The 24,220-nt window shown below is 36.2% G+C and overlaps 1 protein-coding gene across 2 annotated transcripts in view; it reads left to right on the top strand.

Annotated features, from left to right (window-relative positions):
- The window catches only part of PSMD14 (proteasome 26S subunit, non-ATPase 14), a 45,280-nt gene that overhangs the window by 10,188 nt on the left and 10,872 nt on the right, over window positions 1-24,220 (top strand). For both annotated transcript variants that reach the window (XM_042822186.1, XM_042822187.1), the window contains exons 4-7: window positions 11,413-11,484; window positions 11,822-11,941; window positions 13,063-13,133; window positions 14,058-14,208. In XM_042822186.1, the coding sequence (XP_042678120.1) occupies window positions 11,413-11,484; window positions 11,822-11,941; window positions 13,063-13,133; window positions 14,058-14,208 (414 nt within the window). The remainder of the gene's footprint in view (window positions 1-11,412; window positions 11,485-11,821; window positions 11,942-13,062; window positions 13,134-14,057; window positions 14,209-24,220) is intronic.

The raw sequence follows: 24,220 nt of genomic DNA, 5'->3' as shown, positions 1-24,220 counted from the left end.
CTTAGTTTCTTCAACAGCACCTGTCTCTTTCACTCTTCTAATACCGCCTATATTATATTATTTGCTTTCCACATTACTTCGAAACTCCAAGATGCTATTCCTACAGCCAGTTGGATTTGTTCTTAAATCTTTCTTTTCAGAAGTCTTTAGATGTCTTGTATTCTACTTGGGACCTACTTCTAGCAAATCCATTTTTTTCTCTATTTACTGCTTGCTTTATCAACATATTATTGAGTTGTTATTTGAAGGCAAATCATTTGCTTTCAATGTTGAATTGTCCAGAGGTGGTCAGTGCTAAATATCAATGACCATATATGTCTTCATGTGGCTGCTAAATATCTGAGAAAGACAACATCACTATAAGAATAACCACATGCATATTTTAGCTGTGTTTTCCACCCATTGACTTATGGTTTAGACATCTTATAAACAGTTTCTTTCTTTATTAGTCATATATTGACAAGGACTGTGTTCTTACAGAAAAGAGGAACGAAGATGCTTTGGCATCACATAAGCAATCCAGTGTTTTCTGTCTGGCAGTAAACTTAGTCATTTACTTTGTGTTCCTTGTATGAGAAGATACCTATGTTAGTTTTGACCCTGGTACGATAAGTAAGACCTTCTTTGAAGCAATTCTTTGTGCGTAATTTGGTTCCCAGCTGCCTGGCAGTTTAGCATTTGAATTTCTGCTTGTGCGATATACACCGAGAAGAGTGAGTGGTTGAGGGATTTTAAAAAGATGTGGGGGACCTGTTAGAAAGGGATATGATACTTATTATTCCTTTCATTTTCCTTCTGTTGATCATAGGAGTTCAGATTTTGGAAATACCTTTATTTTCCTTTTCTTGTATGTTCTCTTCCAGCGTCTTTGCTTTGTCATGTTTTTTTTCTTCCCCTTTTCTGATTTGTTCATTTCCATCTCGCTGTTGTTTCCCCTGAAATACTGCCCACCACTGTATTTCACTAGTGACTTAGTACTTGGTGCTGCATTGTACATTTGCTGCAGACAAATCAACAGGCTTTGTGGGGTACGTGAAAGCATTCTTCTTAAGCAGCAGGCAGGAATTTGGAGCAACACTCCTCTTCATTTTGAATGCTGAGCTATTGTTTGCTAGTGAAATGAGTTCCACATATGTCTCTATTAGACAATCCTACTGGATGTTGATTCAGAGTGTGAGTAAATGAAGAGAGCAGAGCTGTTTGCCTAAGACTACTGGAAGAGTAACCCAAACTATGCAAGTTCTTGTCCACATGAACACACCTGCTCTATTTCTGTCTAGGTGTAATAGGGAGCAGAGAAATAAGTAATACTTCTAAAAATTATTTTTCATTTTATTTGAAAATAATGGTTTACATTGTTGTGTTGGTGTATACAAATGTTCTAGTGCGTTAAATGGAAAATTTGTGTCTTTCTGAATTAGCATATTTGATGGTGGGGGGAGGATATAAAAATGGGATGGAAGGCAGAGAGGAGTGACCTGTTTCTTACAAGGAATGCTTACACCTTGACGTGGAATATGGAAAATAGAAGTGCAGATAGCTATTTTATTTGAATAATGGACTTGCCAATTAGCCATCAAGTGCTTCCATCTGTGAAATAGTTGATCAGATGGGTTAGCTGGGATGTTTCCAGATTAGGGCATTGTAAATGGCACTTGAAAACTGTCACTTTGATTATGAGGTTTAAAGCATTGCAGTGTCTGATTCGGTGGAACCTTTTCCCTCATGTTATCATGGGTTTTCAGAACATACTGATCCCATTGAGTAAATCTATGGCACCGTGGGAACTTGGGAGACCTGCCACTGATACGAAGTTCTGTTGCATCTGCTAACGTAGCCAGGATGGTTATTAGAAAAGAGCACTACTGGTTTGGTTTTCTGCAAGGCTTCAGAATAAGAGTTGGTGAGCTGGCAGACAAAGGAGGGTCAGACTCACATTAGCTCGTTTCCAATTATCAATTAAATGCAGGTTTTCTTGATTTACTTCATTGGAATAAACTGATGTGTCTTTAAGTAAATGGCACGTTCTAGCTGGCTAATCTGCATGCTAATATCCCCTTGTGTAATAAGGCAACTTTTAGAACATTATTTTAGTTAATTGCTTTTTGAAACAGCTTGTTCTTAGTTTGGAGGATACAAGTGTGTCTGTTGAATGCTGTTGCCTTTAATGTAAGGAACTGGGTTGCTTTGTCTGCTTTTTCTTCAAAAAGCTTGGAGCATTTCTTGTAGTTTTTGGTATCTATTTCACCTCAGTGACTTTCTCATTCCTGTGTCCCCTGGGTGTGTAAACTTTGTGGCCTGAATTGTGATGGCACACAATTCTCTGCTTCCCATGTATTTCAAACTTCTGATATTCCTTCTGAGAGTACTGTACCAGAGCAAGAAGTCTGAATTTGCAGCTCTAGAATTTATGCGTCTTTACTGTGCTACTGTTTGTGTGACGTTTTCCACTGAAGTCTCCAAGTACTCAATGTTTTTATTGCTAAAATAGTCAATATACATCCCAGCTGATTGGTGGAGGGAAGTAAAAAAAAAAAAAAAAAAAAAAAAAAAAAATACAGCTCGTGTGACTTCTTCTGATTTTACTTATTTCCCCAGAAGATATCAATCCTTTTAAAGAGCAGCAAACTTTAACATTTTCTCAGTGACAAACAGTAGTTGTCCACTGAAAACCATCCAACATCAATTCCTATAAAATTTTTGAAGAACTTAATGGCCTGCAGTATCTCCTACAGAAATTCTCAGCTTTCATATCTAAAATCACAGCATGGTTAAGATTGAAAGAGACCTCTGGAGGTCAGCTAGTCCCTCCTTGCTCAGGCAGATATACGTGCTTGTTATGTGTTTTATATAGCTGACCATTTTCAGGAAGGGAGAAAAGCACCTGTGATAGAGTAAACCATGCTATTTTACTTCAATTGACTGAGCTGAGTATCTTATTGCATTGATTGGTTGAACAGTCCTTTGTTAAAGCAGCAAAAGTTGTGTGTCATGTTTAAGGCACCAGTGTGGCTCAGATCTGCTTATGCTCAGAAGATGCCAGCCTCGTGGATAGCGTAGGCTTACTTGAAAGTTGCTGGGAATTGCTAAAAGCTGATAGAGTTTGCCTACATTTGAAATATAGTTGAGTAATTGTAACATTATTTATATCCAACAGTGCTAATGGGGGCAGGGGTACAGGGGCATTCTGGAGTCACTTCAGGAACTGTCATACAATTGTCTAAGCTGACGGGGAACTTGCCCACAGTGTGTACTTTCTTCGTGGTGTAAAACATGCCTTAAAGTGCCACTCTACAGTCATGCTTTACTAAAAATAACATAGCTAGTGGGTTGTGCCTGAGCATTATCAGCTTCCTGTGATCTACTATTTTCCTGTAAGCTTTGGAGACCATTTTTAGCACTCTACTCTTGGCCTCAGATTTTAAACTTCTTTATTTCTAATAATTAGGCAATTAGTTTCTCTTTCCTCAACATAATTGCCATTGCAGTCCAGCTGACTTTCCATAGAGAAGACAAAGCAAACTTAGGCAAGGAAATGAGTGTAGTCATGATGAGAAAACAGGAAAAAAGACTAAACGAGAGCAGTCATCTTTGTGCCTCTGTCATTATGCTTGTTCACTTGTAATATTTTCTTCTGTAAGCAGAAAACAGCTCCCATATAGTGATCAAAATTTTCTTCATCTGAAATGCTGTGCTATTGAATAATAAGTTGCTGTGCCACTGTGCAGCCATTTAAAGAGTGCCATTTGAGCAATGGCCTGTTTTCTTCCTGTGGTGATGAAGGCTTCTCTTCAGATTTTACTAGGACCATGTGTTAGAGGTGTTCTTTGTGTATTAGTATTGGTGGGTTTTGGTGTGCTTTAGGTTGACCTCAGGCATGGCCCACAGAGGGCTACCTGAACTGCTTGACACAGTTGTTTAGAATAAGACAGCGTCAAGCATAGCTTTGAGCACAGCTTCCTGGAGGAAGAGAAAAATTCACAAATCCTGATTCCTTCAGTGTTTCATTTCTAAACCTTAGTAGTTTATGTATTGATAGGAATAGATAATGAGTTAGTCTTAGTTCTATTCTGGAGTGAAACCAACATATAGTATTTTCTGAATTTTTCATCTTTCTTTCCTCTATAATTTCAAGCTGTGAAGAGCAGTAGTTCTCAAACATATGTACACGCACAAAACAATATTTGCTTTGTCACCCTATTCATATGGATATCTGTAGTTAATGCAGTGATGCGGCATGCTCATCATACATCAGACATACTCAAAAGCATCTCATGCTTTTCTGTGTGTCTCAACGAATTTTAAATGGGTAAATGTAAGCAGCCACTTCGTGCTACAGCTATTACTATTAGCAACGTAACAAAAATCAGAATATTGCAATTTGCATCAAATATGTAAATATCAGTGTATTTCTAATACATTTGAATATTGGATAATATATATTTCTTATAAAAACATTAAATAAAAGAATAATTAGAAAAAGTCTCTTTATACGAAGTACAGTGTAGCAAAACTAAGCTTACCTTATCTCAAAATAAACTAAACTGGCACCATATCATTGCTAAATCCTGCTAAATATGTATTTTCTCTTACTGAGCTGTAAGCCTCCACCTCAAATGATATTTCCTATGAGAATGTCAGAAACAGGAGCACTGTTGGTAAAAATATTATAATTTTGACTATTTTGGACATTGACTGTATGTGGGAAATCTTGCATTGCCCTTGTAGATGGATTGCTGTGCTTCCATGCGATTGTTAGTTATGCAAGGGATATCATTGAGGGTTCTTTTTTCTACTCAAGAACTTGTGAATGGACAGGCTAGAAACATAAGCTAAATTTTGTTGGATGATTCCTGTATATACACAAAACTAAAATTTTGGCCATGTTCTCTGTTGGTAATTCTGTTTAATTTAAAACAAAGAAGTAGTAAAATTTTGGCTCTGCTGAAGGGGTGTTTGCAAACGGATGATCCCAACCCATTGAGCCAACTGCTCAGAGCTATACAAAGTTCTGTGTTCTGTAACTTTGGGTTTTGAAGAGGAGGAAGGTGGGAAATGTTGAATGTTTCAAATCCATCTATATTGTTGTTGTTGAGTTCTGCTGTAAATGTGAACCTGGATGATTATTTTTTTTTTTTTGGTAGGAGACAGGGTTTTGTTAAACATACTGAGGCAGTTTTTCTGTAATCCAGCCTGTTAAAGTTTTTCACAAAGATATTTTTAATTTAAAGTAACGATTGATGCCATAATATTTCCCTAGCATCCCTACTCCATTTTGGAGTCTACAAGACTCAAACTAAACATATTACTGTAATTTTTATTTCATCTGACATATGGTGTAACAAGACAATGTGATCCTTTCAGAAATCTAGGCTGTTTGTTGAGGCTTATGGTATTTTGTGGTCTGTTATGTATGCTTGATTATAATTGGTATAAAGATGGCCTAAACATACAAACTGTTTAGACATAATGCTTGCTTCAAAATATAATCCTGTTGGTGTGGAACTGACTGTAAAATTGTGTGTGTACTAGCTGGAAAACTGCAACAAAATTTTAAATTCCTACTAATTAGTGTGTGATTTACAGTGCAAATCAGTATATTTTTCCCCTTCCTATGAATGCTATAGGATTTTTTTTTTTTTTTTTTTTTTTTTAATGAGTAAGATCATTTGCTCGATCATGACTGATTGCCCTGTGCTACGGGGAATAAAACACATTGCTTCTGGTGTTTGTCATGACTGCGTTGTTAAACCTTTGGGGCCCGGTTGGTGACTTATTCACTTTGTCACTTCCCCGACTGAACTCCAGTTGTTTGTTTTGAAGTGTATTGTCTCAGTACAGAGGAACTGTTCCACAGTCATAATTTAGATAAGATTTTTAAGTTTAGCAATGTGTAAAAAGAGGTATGGTTTTCTTAGTGTATATGTCAGCATATCAGGTTACACCTCTTCTCTACAAAGGCAAAGTAGAGAAGAGCAGAAATGCTTAGGTGGCTTTTAAGTCTTTTTTTATTATCACCCCTACCTCTCTCTCTACTCACTTCTCAGGTTTTTGTGTCCTTTTTGCATGTATTCTATGGTGCTTTTCCTCCCATTCTGAGCTATACATTCACTACTGGGTTTACCTCAGTGAAAACAGTAGCTCGAAGCTCACTTCAAGTACCTGATCTTTACATGTATCCTTTAATATGCTAAATTACTATTTTTTGATGGTTGTCATTGCTTTTATACCCTTAATGTTCCTTTTCTCCCACCTTCAAAACAAATGTGATTATCTGAAATGGTTACTATGAAGGAAGTAGAGGACTAAAGGAAAAGGGTTAGTGAATACTTATTTGCGTTCTAAAGTAGTGCAAGTTTTACTTTGTCTTTCTCAATTGTCTTGAGTTATAACAGCTGCAAATACGTACTGAAAGGGTTAAGTCGGCATGAAAGAATTCATTTCCACTTTAATGACCTAGCCTTGCTGGGTTAGGACGATGGGGAACATGCTTCTGACTTGTACTCCTATTGCCAATTAACACCTCCTATAACAGGTTGCCTCAGCTAGTCATTGAAGCAGAGGCAGTAGAAATAGTTTACATGCAGCTTGTTTTTCACACTAGTTGTTTAATACTCACAAAATTAAACTATTAAAAGGTTCTTTCTTCCCTTACTAGGGAAGAAATAAACACTACAGCAGTCAGTGTTTGCTTTTGTGTTCTATGTTCACATTTAAATTGTTCCAATTGCAAAAAAGAAAAAAGGAATGATGGTAGTGGTTCTTATATGTTTTACACAGCAATGCTGTTTGACACAATAAAGATAAGATTTGCTCTACAGCACTTCACTTCGCTGCCTTTTTTATTTCAGCTGCCCCTGTAAAACCGTGTTTCTTTGTTGGAACTGCTGTGCTATATTTCAAAATCATCTTTTGTTCTATTAGCATGACACTGGAACAGTATTTAAGATTTATTTAGACAATAGGAGCTGTCTCCATTTGCAGAATATTTCTCAGTTGCTAGCGTAATTGAGTCCACCTCTTATACCTATCTGGAAAAATGTAAAATAGTACAAATAAGGAGCAGTGCTCTGAAATGACATTTTAGTTCACGTTTAATCAGCAGGTATTTTAATAACATAATAAAATTGGCTAAATAATTGATACCAGTTCACACCAAGAGAAAGATGGAGTAATATACCTAAAAGTGTTAACAAATTTGCTAAAAGTCCCAAGTAGGTAACACTTTGAGACGTTCGTTTTTATGCTGTTAGAATGGCAAACGCCTTTAACACTTCATCAACAAGGGCTGCCCAAGTAAAGGGCTGCTTTTTATATTGGATTATCCCTTCAACTGTTTGAAATAAAATTATGCACATCATGCATAATTTTAATACTTCAGTGTAATCATCTGTTCATAATTTGAATGCGATTCCTTCTGAATTATAAGTCATATTAGGAACACCAAAAATAAAAGGCATTTTAATTATACACAGTGTTGCGAATTGGGATTCTGCCATTCTAAGCAAAGCCAGAGTTTGATTGGATCAGTGTCACTGACCTTTAGACAATCACAACGTGCACAAGTGCTTCAGAAAAAACATTGTTTTTCAATACGTAGCATAATAACTTTACTCTTTTTTTTTTCCAACGGTTTTTGAATTCTAATAATTTGGCATATACAGGAGTGATTAAAAACGCTGAATATTCCCTGACATTTCTAAATAGCATTTTCCTGCAGTTCCCCAAGTCCTAGTTCTGCAGTAAATTACTCAGTAAGTTGTGGGCCTGCAGAAAGAAGCCAGTATGCTGTTTTGCAGCAGGATGGACAGCCTGAAAGTCTGTGTAATGGGAAAACTGTGACCTTTGCCACAATGAAACCAAAAATATCAACAGATCTTCTGTACTACAGATACGAAGCTTTCTTCTTTGGGTTTCTGACACCGGTTAAATTAATTTAGTACTCTAACAAAGGAGCATCATCCTCATAAAACAAAGTCAGCAGGCAGGGAAGTTTATGAACAATGATAATAGAACAGTACATGTGCAGGTCAGTGTAAAATACTTTGTCTCCTCGTGAAGATCAGTTAATAAAGTCTTCTTATTTTTCCCTTCTTTCATGAAAGAAGTGTGTAAAATTCTGTGGAAGATGAGCAGAGCCAGCTGAAGAAGTCTCTAAACATGTAGTGGCTATGTGGCTGCCACATGCTGAGTAAGTGGTGCCCAGCTGTGACTGCCACCCTGGCACTGTCCTATAGAGTGTCATCTCTTTCAGAAAAGGAAATGGTCAGAGCTGAAAGTCAGATGGTTCCTGTTTCCAAATGCCTGTTTCTTTCAATTGACGTTATTTAAAGCCCAGTAAACTACTTGGATCTTTCAAGATTTATTCAGATGATTTTGTTTGTCAAATCTTTAAAAGCTTTGTGCTAAGAATCTTTAATGAAAGTTGGGTTTTATATTTTTCTGTTGATGGACGATTGTCTTCCAGTACTGTTTTGTATTCCATTTTGCCTATGGTATAAAATAAAAGGGAATTAAACTGTTACAAAGGTAATTGTGGACAAGATTTAACCCAATTCTTCCTCAAAATTCCTGGATTAGTACTTAGGAATCAATTCAAAATGTTGGGCAATTTATTTTATGCTGATATTCTAGTCTTTGTTTTCGGTATAGATTGAGGATTCATACATATAATAATTTATACACTACAACAAGTTGTCTCATTTTCTCATATTTAGATTGGAATTGTAATCTATGGGGAAAACATAGTAAAAGGAAATTGTTAGGTCTCCCAAACGATCAGCTGTGACCAAGGAAATATTTAGTTGATACGTGCTATATTATGTAGGAAAATTGGTTATCGATAAATCTACAATAGATTTGCAATGAATATTACCATTAGTTAATTTTTAAGAGTTCAAGTAAATTACATAAATTGTATGAGAAGAGTTGCAGCTGATCTTTGGTTAAACAGTGAATTTATGGTTGCTGTCTGCTAACCCTTAGTGTAGTCCTTTTATTTACATACAACTAATCTCACACATAGTGTACAAAATCATTCTTAGTACATGCCATGGCTTAAAAGACATGGGGGGGAAAAAAGGATGTGTGGGGAAAAAAGGATGCGGGGCGAAGTTGATTTACACCAGTGGAGTGTTTCCTTTTGCATTAACAATACTTCCTGTGCTGAAGATCAGTCATTGGCTATGGGTATGGACAGAGAACTTATCAAAGATTTCTGTTTTTAAAACTTAGCTTCCAAAAAGCTGAAGGGATCAACAGCAATATTGACATTTAATACTTCTGGAATATTACCACCACAAAAACGAACAAAAAAACCACCACAATTTGAAAGCTCCAAGTAGTACAGAAATAATGAAAGAGAAAGATTAGGAACGAGCTTAATAGGCTAATGCCCAGATTTAGTTTCTACCTTTGCTTAAGCTAACAGTATTTTAGCTCTTTTATTACAGAAACAAAATGTAATAATATTTGTCTTTGTCTCTTTGCTGTCAGTGTTGGCCTACTGACTGATTTTAAATAAAGAGGGAAAAGTTAGGAAGAATAATTAAACTCTTACAAGTTGTGAATGCAGGTGTCTGTGCAGGGGACAAAGCTGTGATTAATGCTTCAGCTGCTGGAAGGGTGTCAGTGTGATCTGCCTCTCTAACAGGCAATGGAGAGTCCACGCATGAGAGCCAATTTTAATGTCATAACCTGCAGAATAAACTTCAGTTAAAGTTCCTGAGTTTTGTCAAACCCAAACATTAGTTTCCCAAAAATCCCAATTCTTTAGTTAATAATGCGTGTTAAAATGGATGCTTGCTTGCAGTGAAGTTTTAAGATAAATCTGGGACAAATGAATATGTGCATGGTGATGTCACAGCATTGGTGTTACGGTTCTTCAGAAGATGGCCAAGGTCACTGCATTTGTACTTCTGCACTCGCTTTTTACTCTCTCTGGTCTAAAACAGATAGAAAAATAAGAGAATAGCTTAATGCTATATATAGTCATGGATGCATAGGAGGGAAATGTTATCAAACTCAAGTTTGGTGGTTGGGTTTTTTTGTTTGTTTTTTTTCATCTGTGCTTTCTTCTTATCTGTGGTTAAATGGAAATCTCAGTCTTTGTGATTTCCAATATGCTAAGGGAAAAGAAGAAAATTTCTAGGATGAAGCAAGAAAGATGCACTTAAGAATGTAAAATGATGTATTTGGAGGAAAAATGTAATTCTGGAAAATGGTGAGGCATTTGGAGCCTCACCAGCCAAGTGGTTTGGTCATAGCTAAGGGGCAAGTGGTTCTGGTGCTCTGGTCCCATGGCACGTTCTGGTGAACTGCTTGTAGATTTTTTCACTGTAACTGTTCTATTGCTTGTAAGTGTAGAATCAAAGTTCTAAATCTATAAAACGTTTATTTTCCTCTCTTAATGTAATGGTGAGCATCTTTTTTTCCCCTTGCTCTGTGGTTGCTTTGTAGCCTTCACAAGTTTGTTCTGAGTCACTTGGTGCAGAGGTAACCTTTTGTCTTTTCAGTGGAAATCTGCTGCATGCGTGCAGTTTGTTAACAAAGTAATGAATGTACTGCTAATTGGCTGTAATGAGGTAAGGTGATACGGAATTCTGTATGTAAGAGCAATATGTCTCTTGCTCTTCATGAAAGGGACAGTTAAACTGCTGCCTCCTGTGTTTTTCATTTTCAGCAATATAGAGAACCCGTTTCAACCAATCATTCACACCTGGGACAGTTGTGCTAATTTTTGAATAACTACTCATGAGGCAAAGAGCAAAGTATTTTGTTCACAGCTTTCCACCTAGGGATCGGAGGTCCATTTTTTCTCTCGCTCTACCAGTGTATATGTGAAGTACTCCCTTAGCCTTTATCTGCAAGTCCTCTTTAGCAGAAAGCTGATGAAGCAAAGGGAAATTGCTGTTTGTGTTGGTGCCAGTTAATCATGCTAGCCCAGCAGCATTTACATTCACACCACTGTAAGAAACACATAGTTAATTGGAGAACTGGCCGTATTTTACAGCTGACGAAGGTTAGCATTGCAGCAAGGCTGACTAATGGAAACTTATCTGACTGTTATCCTGGGTCCTTGTAACAGGTTTGTGCCGGTGCAGTGCTTGCCAGCTTTGTATGTGATGGTCTCTGTTAAGATTGCTCTTTGGGGTGGTGCTGATCTGGGGCTGGGGAAGACAGGATGGGGGCTCAGTGACTTTTATTACAAAGTAGTTTAGTGTCGGAAGGCACTGTAAAGATGTAATGGGGGCTTGGCTGTGCTTGTTTGCTTGTTTGTAAGATCTGTATCTTGCACACAAGTTCTTGATCTTACAGGTTTTTCTTTAATTTCATAATACAGAGTACAAAAGGTTTAGAAATGGCAGCATAACAACAGTGGAGAAAATATTTGATGATTTATTCTTTTCATAGGGGCCACCAACAGATGCTCCTGCGGTCGACACAGCGGAACAGGTGTATATCTCATCCCTGGCGCTGCTGAAAGTAAGTGTGTTTGTGCTCCAGCTCCGAGTGGTGCTGCAGGCTGAGCACCTGGCACCTCCCCAGGCTCTGTGCCCTTGGGCTCCTTAATGCTGCTCAGACTGATTTTTACAATATATTTAACACTGAGTGAAACATTCAGAATAAGAAACTTGCTGTTTCTCTTTTTTATGGCTTAATTTGTACTACTTTGTATAGTGCCTTACAGTTTCCAAAAGCGCTACCAGTTTCGAATTATCAATAGAGCAAGAAAAGCTACAAGAACTCTCCCAGGTCAAACTTGAGCCTTCTACTGCTTAAACTTCCATAGTTAAATAATGTCATGTCATCTTCATTCCAGATGTTGAAACATGGTCGTGCTGGTGTCCCTATGGAAGTTATGGGGCTGATGCTTGGGGAATTTGTTGATGATTACACTGTGAGAGTGATTGATGTTTTTGCTATGCCACAGTCTGGAACGGTGAGTTCTTTGTAGTTAGACCTTTTTCTTTCTTCTCCTGTATAGTAAATTTGTAAAAGCTTTTCCTTCCTTACCAATTCATGCAACTCTTATTTGAGCAAACACTGCCTGCCTATTAGGTATAGTGTGAACATGCGTAATTCACATATTGATACCATTTTAGACAGTTTATTATACTTGGATCCTGCTTGATCATTCGTGTTCATGGATTTCAGTAAAAAAAAAAAAAAAGTGACTTGTTGATATACATGTGGGTGAATATATCAATATGGGGATCACTTTGTGTATGTATAAATATGTGGTTATAACATCACTTACAAGATATATAAATTGATAACTTCAAAAACTCATAGTAGGAGCCGAGGGAGGAATTAAAGAATGTAAAGATTTGATTAGAAGTCTATCATACCCTTAATTGTGACAATGCTGTGGATATGCTTCAAACTTAATCTCTGTGATAGACCTTACAGTGGCACATCTCTTAAGTGATATTACTGTGATATGAAAAAATATATTTTTTAATTTTGAATAAATTAATGCAATGGACAGATATTTTAAAGAGTATAAAAAGCATAACTGGAGCTTATGATGCTTTTCTGGTCTAACTTAAGATATTGCTCTTAAAATATGCACACATCTCTTTGTAGCTCAAAGCTGCGAAACGAAGCATTTGAATTATTTTGTCCTGTTTGTGTGCAGTAGTAGTATGTAGCCAGTTATGTAGTCAGTTATGTAGAATTATCAAAAAGCTGCTGTTACTTATCTTGGAAAAAAATCTCTAGAGCTGAATTTCAGAAGCAACAGGCCAAAGTTTACATAATTGAAAGAAAGAGGAGGAAAAAATGAATCCTTGTGCCCATTCACTCGTGTTTGCTCATAGTAGATATTAGACATAAAAGTCAATTCAGAATCTTTTTAGCATTTTAAAAATTCCATTGAAATACATTTATATTATAAAACTATTTTTTACGTTTAAAGGTATTCTAAAATAATCATTTCACTTCTTTAACATATGCTAGTGAGATTGTGTTAAATTTTTGTTTGTGAAAAGTAACAAGTTAAAAAATTTGAAGTATGACTTTATGTGCAATTGCTGTGATTGTTGTTTCCCTTTACATTAGGGAGTCAGTGTGGAGGCAGTTGATCCTGTGTTTCAAGCAAAAATGTTGGATATGCTGAAACAGACAGGAAGGTAAGTCACCCTGAGAATAGCTGGGAATAATAAATACTTTCTGCGTATTGTTTAGAAGAAACAGTTGGCTCTCTGCAAAATTAGTGAACACGGGGCTGTTTGTAATTTTTGACAAGAAATAATTGTCCCAGAAAATGGCTGAGTAGCGTAGCATGTAATTCACCTCGTGCCTTTCCATTGTCAGGAGGTTGTCACTCACATTAAACTTACATCTTTGATTATTGCACAAAAAGATTAGAATGCTGCTCAATTTAGTAAAAGATTGATTTTCTTTTTCAATTAGGACAGAAAAAGCACATTGTTTTAGCCCACTTTCGTGCAATTTTAATGAAAAGAAAAATAATTGGGTAAAAATACCGTAGTATTTAAATGAATCTTTTTTCACTCCTACCTCTCAACAGTTGTCGCCTGCTTGCTCAAATTCTTTTACTGTGGGAAAAACTTCAAAATTAATGTTAGCAAAAGGCTCAGCAGCTGAACAGAACAGTGCAAATTGCTTTTTGACTGAGTTCCTAGTTCTACTGCTGGTTTAATTGATATTTAATCCTTTCCCACTGTTGGTTTCCGTTGTCCATGTCTGAAATGGACTTTCTGCAGTGAAAATTCAACCCTCGATGCCAAGGAGTTAAAGAGTAGGTATTTACTCAAGTGCTGAAAGGGTAAAAACTGGTTCAGGGAAGGTGTGGTAACAGGGTGAAAAACTGAAAGCATGATTTTCCTCTGCTAATGTGCATCCCTTAATGATAACACTCTTTTGTTGGATTTATTCGTGTCCATGTTTTCACCATACTATGGTGAGTAGTTTAAGTATTTCTAATGGCATTTTTTCACAAGTCACCCTAATTTTTGCCCTGAAACGTAACTGTTTCTTCTTCTGTTACACGTTTTTATTTTTCAAGAATTTCAATGTCCTCTTCATTTCAGACCTGAGATGGTTGTTGGTTGGTATCACAGTCACCCTGGCTTTGGCTGTTGGTTGTCTGGCGTAGATATCAATACTCAGCAGAGCTTTGAAGCGTTATCAGAAAGAGCGGTTGCTGTGGTGGTGGATCCCATTCAGAGTGTAAAAGGAAAGGTATAGTAGGCTTTTCTTTTTTAAAGGTACTTCAGTAAGAATTAGTATGAAGGCACTGTGGGTACGAACAACTGATAATCCAAGTGTGCATTGTTTTGGAGATTTTATTTTAGCCACAAAATCTATGATGAATTACTAACAGATTGGAATAGATTTAGCCCCTTAACGTAGGTACTAATAAGGCATTGATTTATAGGCGTTACGTATGTTGGCTCTTAGTAGCATTTCTATTCCAAAATGTTTTATGGAATAAAACTTTACAGAAGACTTGGTATCAAGCATTCAAGTTTTCTAGAAAACGTGACGATAAATGATTAAATATGTTGAATGATTATGAAAAGAGATTAACTTGCAAAGCATATTGGGTTATAGTTGTCCTTTGTTGAAATCTCTTTTGTTCTTGTTTAGTTCTCTTTTTATTTCTTTCTAGCCCCATATGCCATTTTCCTATTTCCTGCCTCATGACAGCAGGGAGCAGCTCTATTATCACCTTCACAGAGCTGTCTGCAAATGTGAGAGGCAATTCGATTTTGCTCAACCACAGGGAGAGTGGATTAGAAAAACTACAGAACGCACAGAAATTGGCTAGGTGGTTTACTGCTTTAAAATACTGCTGAGGTGTTTTGTTTGAGCATGCACTCCCATTGTATTGTGGAATAATTATTGAAATACATCTTGATATATATCTATGGATTGTATTAATGTAATTTTATAAATATTTTAGAAGTGTTCATTTTCTGTAAAGCTGTAGTACCATATTTCCTGTGAGACAGACTGGAGAAACTATCGAATGATTCTGCTAAGCTTTCTTTTAATTTCATAACAAAATATTCTGAAGCTACAGTTGTGCTGTACCTAAATTGTTTTCTTGGTTTGTTTTATTCAAATTCTGATTTTCATCTTGTAGTTGCTTATGTAAAACAGAGGCATTTGAAAAATGAATAGCTTGTGGTTGTTTGGAAGATATTAGACATCTGAATCAATTCTGCTTCCTTCTAAATTGTGTAATTGATGTATTTTGATAGTTTTGGGGGAGACAATTGTTGCATTATGCTATTTAATTTGTGCTGACTTTTTTCTAGAACTTTTTCTGTAGGTTTGCTTAGCTTGCTTTAATTTTCTCTTTCCAATATAAATATTGAAACATTATTTTTATTTTGTCAAACTATAATTTGGGGGTGTGTACTAATAATGTAGAGCTAACTAGCTGTTAAATCCATTGAGGAGAAAAGCTTCCCAGTAAGTCATGCTATGTTGCTATGCTGTACCACATTTGCTCACTATGAGCTGCTTTTTTTTTTTTTTTTTTTTTTTTTTTGCTAGTGTTGTTTGACACAGATGCCACCTTAAATGAAGGTCTTTGTTCTCTTCATGAAAAAGGCTTTGGCATTTTTATTTTGAATTTTTGTCCATCTAGATGTTTCTCAGTTACAGCTTTTTGTATGGCATTGCTGCTGGTACTTAAGATCACTGGAAGTCTTGCAGTGTTTGTTTTCCATGCAAGTCTAGCTGCTACAGTCATTAAATTACATTCTCAGGTTTTGTATCTTAAGGAAAAAAAAATAAATTACATCTGTCATGTTTCTGGCAGTGCATCCCTAAATCTTCGAATTTGAACCCCCCAAATTGTGTCTACTACTTCTAATTAATCTCTAGGTTTTGGGGTGTGAGACTGGGTTATTGAGTCTGTATGATTTTTATGTCTTTGTTTGAGAAGTTCACTTACTTAGATTAGAATGTGTTTGGTTTTAGATGAACTGTAAGAAGAACGGACTTATTAGAGTTGGTGAGGTTTTGTAGGTCAGGTTTGACTGCTTCATGTGTGTGGCTGCCTTAGTATGCTGTCTGGTGCATCTTGGTATGCTGGGCAATTTGAGCTGTGCCTTTCTCAGGGCCTGTGTTTCCCCACTGCCAGCAGAACAAGAAATGCTGGCAGAGGTAGTTTTCTTGCTGTAGTAGCCACTACAGTGGGGGGCTTTTGCGGATGTGTGTAGCTATGTGAGTCCAAGATCATTATTCATTATACCTTTTACCAACATAATTATCTGGCAAAAATTACAGTGAACATGTGGCATAGAAGATTTTAATATGGTGTGTTTTGACTGAGATTAGAAGTATTTAAAAACAAAGTCCAAAATAACACAGTAGCTGATTTTAAACCTGCCGGAGAGCAGTCCGTGCCCAGATAAATGGCTGCGGCCTGCAGCCGGCGAGGCAGCTGGTGCTGGGGAAGAAGGAAATGGGGCAGAGGTAATTTTCACGCATCGGGAAGATGAAATGAATTCTGGTGAGAAGCTTCAGGTCCATCATGTCTATCCAAAGAATTAAAAAGTGGTTTGCCCTGTCACTGGTGGAAAAGTACAACTTATTAACTTGTTAGCTGTCTTTATCTGGCCATGCATGTTCTGATTCCAGAGATCTGCTGGGACTGGCATTGGTGACTGCAGTTCAAAGACAAGAAGATGTAAAATTTTCACCAGTTTCAAAAAAGATGCATTATGTTGTCTTAACGGCCTTGAACAAAATGTGAAATTCACGTTAAAAAAAAATCTCAAGTAGGCTCATGGGTTAAATGCCGTTTTAGGACCACTTATGGACCACTGTGGCCATTTTAGGATTGGGGTATTTTTACATAAATATAGTAGGACATGCGAAATACAGGATTCTAAATACTGATCTTTACATATATTGAGGCTGATAATGTTCCTGCTGACTGTAAAACAAACTCACAGCAGATCAGTGAATTTTAACTGAGGTCACTGTTGCCAGAAACCAGAGAGAAGCAGCATTGGCATTTTTTTTTTTCCATTCTGTGAATGAAGTCAAACATGGTAAAATATGGACAGTGGACAATCTGGCTAGCTGTTGCTTGATCTTGTACTTATTACCAAACTTTTTGTTTAATTACCCCTCCAGTTTTTCAGTCTGTGAAATGGGAGTTGTGATACATATTTGCAATATTCCACAGAAGTAATATAATTAAAGTTCTCGAGTAAAGTTAAATATTGACATTTTGTATTTCTTTCCAACATACATTTTTAAATCTCTGTACAGAGAATTATATACCTTTGCCAAAGGTTAAAAAAAAAATTTTTTTTTTTTTTTTTGGACCTTTGGTTAGCAGCTGTTCCTTACTTCTTGAGGAAAATACTACATTACAGTAAATGTCATGTAGTTATAGTTTTTACTCCACAAGTATTAACTGTATATTAATACTCATTTATGATAAGAAAAAGGGTGATGTTTTCTTTTTAAAATTCTTTAAAGCCTTAAGATTTATTTAGTTTACTTATTTAGCACTGTTAGAAATCTTTATTTAGAAGAAGTCACCGTTTATAATGGTGTGCTTTCCTGAGAGGTAATTCACTGGTTTCTGTCAATTAATAATTGCTGACAAAATTTTGTGAAATAAAGTTGATGAAGTTTTGCCATTTATGGTTTTGAGTATTGTCCCTAACAAACCTCTTGTTCATACAGCAAAATTTCCTGTCTGTTGCACTGTAATCTTTCCTAGCAAGGCACTGTCAGAAACCCTGGTAGGAAAATCTGTTGTTTTCTGAAGAAAACTTGTCTTTGTGATAACTCTTTATAAATTGCACTTTGCATGTTTGTCACCTCCTGGCAGATAAACATGCTGTGCATCTTAATCCCATGCTCAGACCATATCCTGTAACTTTTATAGAAGAGGTTTTTGCTTTGCTATTTTATTATTACCCAAATCTCATTCAGAAGGAATGAGGAGGAAAAAACCTTAACTTTTAACTAGTCGGGTGGTAGCAGTCATTCTGGTGGGAAGTGATCTCTGGAGAACTAGTCCAGCTTTGTGCACAACACAGGCTCAGCACTGAGTTCAGATGAAATCACCCTAAGATTTTGTCCACTTGAATCTTGAGATACAACAGACTCCTAGGATATCTGTTCTAATGCTTTATTATTCTTGCAGTGTCTGTTTTTGAAATAGACAAAATTTTTGCAGGCATAGGATAAAAGAGTAAAGTGCCATCACAAAACTTATATATGGTCAAACAGAGTTCATTACTGAATGACATGTTCCAGTACTATTTCTCTTCCCCTCTCATTGGTACATGTGTTAATTCTAGATCTAGGTGTTAACTCGTGTGCAGTTTGTTATGTATAGAGTGATATGGTTTTGGCAATACTTGATTTTAGTTTTTAACTTTTTAACTTAATAGGTTGGGGGTTTTTTTGTTCAATAATTAACATAACAAGAGTGATTTCGTTTGATTTTATAACTTGTTACTCTAAAGGAATGAAACCAAAAGGAGGCAGAAAACAAATAATGACTCTTCTGGATGTTGGAATTGCCACCTATCCTCAAAAATTTCCTTTGGCTGAACATAAGTCTTACACTCGTTTTCTTAAACGCACACTTTCAGACCTTCATTCTTTCACAGAATCACAGAATAGCCAGGGTTGGAAGGGACCTCAAGGATCATGTATCTGCAACCCCCCTGTCACATACAGGGCCACCATCCTCCACAGTCAATACTAGAACAGTATCCCCTTTCATTGGGGCACTGTTTTCTTTCCTCTTCATACTTTTCCTGTTCCCTTGTTTGTTGGGAGGTAGTGGCTACTTTTAAAGGAGAAAAAAAAGCAATACTTAAAATGAGATGTATGGAGAGACTAGAGTAACACGTGAAATTTGAAATTGAAAATAGCCCACTAGGGATTAAATTTATGAGAACTTTGAGAAGTAGGTAGGAGCTAGCCATCAGGACTTTTTTTTCACGTGCACAACTTCCCCTCCTCAGTTCACACATTTATCCTAATAATTGTTTTCTTAATAAATCTTCCCCAGAAACAGGCAAAATCAAGTCACAAGAGTACAGCTTGCAAGTATTACTAAAAAAACTAAACAAAACATGTAATGGATTGTGTTGTCCACTACTGATTTGAGATGCAGTTGTTGACTTTAAGTTATTATGCACTTCATATTTTACAATAAAATTCCTTTTAAAGCATGTAGAATATATATGATTTTATATCAGAACATTTTTACCTGGACAATTTTCATTATTAGAACTGGACTTATTAATGTTATTTTCTGTTGAAAAGGAAAAATTGTAAAATACAGAAGGAAACTTTACAATGCGTAGTTTTGTTTGAAACTGTTCAGAGATGGAGATTATATCATTCTGTACGCTTTGTACAGCAATTAAGTACTCTTATGTACTTAATTGTGTGTATAAACTTTGAGTACTTGTATAAACGCCTTGAGTATTGGTATGCTACTGAACAGTGAGGATGGTAAGGCCCTGGAACAGGTTGCCCAGTGATGTGGTTGATGCCATGTCCTTGGAGGCTTTCAAGGTGAGGCTGAATAAGGCCTTGGGCAGCCTGATGTAGCTGTGATGTCCCTGGTCTTTGCAAGGGAGTTGGACTAAATGGCCTTCAGAGGTCCCTTCCAACTTTAAGGATTCTATGGTCCTATGATTGGTTGTTAGTAATTTGTAGTTTTTGAAATTAAAGGGGAGAACCACAACAGCTGAGAAATAATAGTGGAGGATACTTTGTCATTAACAATTTGCATTGTTGAGGCTATTGTCATAAATAATTACAGGAACACAGTAATATGTTTTTGTAGTGTGATTTTTAGTCTTTCAGTTGCCAAAGCTTGAAGACAAAGTCTTTCTTTCTTTATTAGAAAAAGCTTTTTTGACAACGTTGAATCTTTCTGCCTGTGTACTTCTCTGTTTGCTTCTGTCACTAATGTTGGTCAACAGGACTTGACTCTGTCAGCTGCCATAGTAGCCTGTGGCATAAGGAGGGCAACCGTATTCAGCAAGAGTGGGATTACCAGTTTCATGTAACAAACAGCTAAGTGACCACCAAATGACTGTTGAACTGATTAGTTGAACTGTGACATTTCTTACCATTGCCAGGAGAGTGCATTTGTTATAGCAGAGACTGCTTACTGGGGCTGAAACAACTGGCTTGGATCTAGGTAGGAACCAACTTATATCTAGATTTTCGATAGCAGCCTGATTTGGAGAATAAGGAATAAAATAACATTCGTGTTGCTGTTGATTACTGTTGATTCAATAAAGGCTGATGCATTTTTTTTTTTCCCTGAAGAATCATGTTTGTAGGAGATGAATTGCATCTGCACTACAGAGTAGGCCACTTGGTGTTCATGCATGTGCATTTCAGTTGAGGATATGATTTTTCTGAACGTAGGCATAAACCACATTTGCATTGAACTGCTTTATCACTGCCACTCTTCCATGCATTTGCTACGGTTTGTACGAAAGCCAACATTTTTATTATAATTGCGTATATTCAGAATAACATGTTTTGCATATTTTAAGTCTCAATTTTTCTTAGTGTGATGCCAAAACTGTTAATATCAATGCTGGTGTTCCAGATTTTTAAAACAACATCCTTTGGATTTGCTGTGTTTAAATTAGCAATGTATACTTACCTATGAAACCATTTTCACAGGTTACTTCAGTTCATGCCCTTCCCTAAAACAAAAAAAAAAAATTCAAGAAGACTTTTTGTTGGAAAGCATTAAATGTTTAATTTCCTTTTGCCATAGTGGATGTAGAATAGTCCATTTATCTTCATTAAGGCATATAGCTTTAAAACTTGTGGTTTGCTGCTTGTGAGTTATGGATGCATGCCCTCACTTGTCAAAATAAATGTATTATACTGTAGTCCTCTCCCCTCCCAGTATGGATGTTGAAGTTGTATAGCAGATTTGACCACAAATAAGCAATTCTCTAAGGATAGAGAAGGAAAATGCACATACTCCTAGGAATATATTTTCCAGAGCTAAAATTGACATTTTATAAATAATTTCCATGTTGCAAACTTCAAACTCACAATCACAGCAATTCAGTGGTATGCATTTGGCATGAGTCAGTTTCAGTTCTTAGTGCTTTTCATTGGAAATGGCATAAAAAGTAAGATTTCTTTTAATTTTTTATGTTGTGGGCTTACAGGGGACAGAAGATGTTCTTCACTTGTAGTTGTCTAACAGTGCATGGCAGCATAAATAACGAAATGGTCATAAACCATAGCTGCACTTCTCAGGTCACATGTTCCATTTCATTTTTAAAGAATCTAGAAGCAAACTAAGCAGTCGATAACAGGTCAGTTGCAGGTGATAAAAGATATTTTAGATGGGACATTACTTCTTTTTCCACACCTGGCATAACCACATTATATCTTTTGCAGAATTTTCTTTAAGCACTGGCGTATTTGTTCACAAACATATGGCATAAACAATGCATTGCTATTTGAGTTTAAAGGATACAATACATTTGTAAAGATAGTCACCATATGTGATAGAATCTTCAGTGGAAAAAATATTGATGCTAGAAAAAAATGTAATTAAAATAAAAAAGACTGGCTTACTTCTTACAGAACTTCAGCATTAAAATATGGTAGACCTTGCCTTAAGTGTTTAAGTCTTATTTGTAGATTTGATGTTGGAGGAATTTAATAGAATCACGTCTATAAATTACTCCCAAATTTCTCATAAATTTTTTTCAAACACAAAGTTTTGAAGGCTGCTTTAGAAACAGTGGTTATGTACCTGGCACACGGTGTCTGAAGAAGCTAAAACATATCTGGCTACTGAACATTCTGAATTTTTAATCATGCCATTATTTTTAATGAATATGCACAGATTAGAAAAGACCAGATTTCTATCTAGTTACCAGTTGAAGAATCCAACACTTGTGAGTAGCCATGAATTGTATTAATTATAGCTATTCTCAAATTTATAAAGTAGACTGAGCATAATTATGAATTTTGTTTCTGGAAGTCAATTATGTGGTCTCTATTGTGGTTAATGACCCCAGGAAAATGTTTGGAAAATACTGTATAGTTATTGTTTTCTAGATTATTATGCTTTTTTGAAGCTAAGACAGATGTACAAAAAGATGCAGTTTTTATTTTGTATTGGCAGCTTCCAAATATTTAGTATCTATTTCCAAGAGCTGCAATTAGTAAAGCATCCATGGTACTGAAATCCACACATCCCACAAGCTAATTATATTTGCAAGGTCAGATTGAATACATATTTTCAGAAAAATAAAGGGTTATATAAATGTGTCTTCTACTTGGCTGTTATATCACAGTTTGTTGATCTGGAGTATAATGTGTACAATTCACAAATTTGTCTGATAACAGAAAGTGGTGTGTGATTGTGTTTATTTTACTAACCAGTATATTCACAGCAATCACTTCCAAATATCTCTCCAGTAAAGATGTGTTAATTACAAAACAGACAAGGTCTTCTATTATATTAAAGCTACTAACAAGAAGACAGCAGGAATCACACATGTAAATAGCATCATCAACCCCTATTTTAGTCCTCTGTTTTGATCTGTGAGTTGCGCATAGACCAAAGGTGCTATTAAAGACTCAGTATATGAAATAGGCAGCATTATATGAACAAAATTTATTCAACAAGAAAACAGACCTTTAACATGAATTTAACAAGCCCGAGAAATTATAAACTCTCATATGCTGCAGATTCATGCAGTGATAATAAACAAAAAAGGAAAGTAAGAGGTTTCCTTAAGCTAGCCAAACTGCTAATGGTTTTGTTATAAGCTGTCTGCTATTGAAGTGACCCCTGTAAAGTCTGAAGACACTTGTACTCAGAGAAATTAACTGGTCAGAGCGGTGAAAGAGATGCACTATGGAATTGCATTTGAGGAAAATCTTACCACCTTATTTCTGGAAAATATCCCAATGCCACAGACTTTTCTTTAACTTTTTATGTCTTTACAGAAAGAGAATTTAGCATGAAGCTTGAAAACTGGTTTTTACTAACACACTGCAAGATGCATTAGATAATTGAAGTGCAGTGACAGCTTAAAAAATTTGGATGAGACATACTGACTTCTTTGTGAAATTCTGAGTAGTGAAGTGTGGGTTTGTGCTGCTTTTAATTAAGCCTTAGAGGTTCATTTTTTTTTTTGATGAACTGTCTCTGAAGTTTCCATAGTCCAACAGCGAGTGACCACGTCGCCATCACCTGATTGCATCATGCTGTACTTCAAAATACACAAATGTAGTAAGCTGACTTCAGCCCCATGCACCTCCGAGCGCTCAGCCACAGAGGTTCTTTTCTCTAATCTTACTGCAGCATAATTAACACCTTGTTCACCCATTGCTCATTAGTACACTGGACATTAATGAATATTTATTTTTATGTAATCCTTTAACAGAGGAACTGATTTTTTCTCACCAAGAAGAAAGCAATTACATTTTGTGGAAGCCAATATATAGAATTTGTTGTTGTTTATGCTTTTATTGCGTATTAGGTCTAAATTTAGCCTCCAGGTTGTTGAGCATGTTAGTTTCTGTTAGATGGTTGCTATAGTGATAGCAGCAAATTCCTTTAATCTTAGTGTAGTTAAAGTATTTAGTTACCGTTGCTCGTCATAGTGCAACTAAGATGAGAAATACCATCCATGTGCATTGTTCTGCCCTTCTAGATTATAGGAAATATGGTTTTATCCCTGTGCAAAGTGTGCAGTTTGTGATTTCGGCTTCACACAGCTTTGTTATGCTGCCCAGCTGAAGCAGTGCTGGTTGCAGTCTGGAGAGGCCATGAGTCCTGCCTGGCCTGGCACTGCGCTGCCCTGCTAGCCTTGCTTGCTCCTCAGAGCCAGTTATTATTTGCTTGATTTTTTTTTTCCCCTCTTAGCCAGCTTGTCTCAGGAGACCTGCAGTGTGGATTTTTTCTTTTTTTTCTTTTTCATAACTCAACTTTTTAATTTATACTGCCTGTTTGTTATGGTTGGGCATTTCCAGGTGTTCATAAATTGGAGCATCTGTTTAAAATGGAACACAGAATTTAATAAAATGGCTTGTCATGAGTATTTTAAGGTACTTGAAAAATCTGATAGTAATAAGAGGAAAATCTGATAGTAATAAGAGGAAAAATACATTTATTTGAGGTCAATGAGATGTATGTAAGCTATTAAGAATTAAGGATTTTTTAAAATAATTTTGTAGTATTCATATA

This window comes from Centrocercus urophasianus, unplaced genomic scaffold (assembly GCF_019232065.1).
Source record: "Centrocercus urophasianus isolate 14NV4802_14NV808 unplaced genomic scaffold, USGS_Curo_1.0 seq_20, whole genome shotgun sequence".
NCBI classification, from domain to species: domain Eukaryota; kingdom Metazoa; phylum Chordata; class Aves; order Galliformes; family Phasianidae; genus Centrocercus; species Centrocercus urophasianus.
The sequence above is the reverse complement of the archived record's forward strand: the minus strand, read 5'-3'. Positions and strand labels throughout refer to the sequence as shown.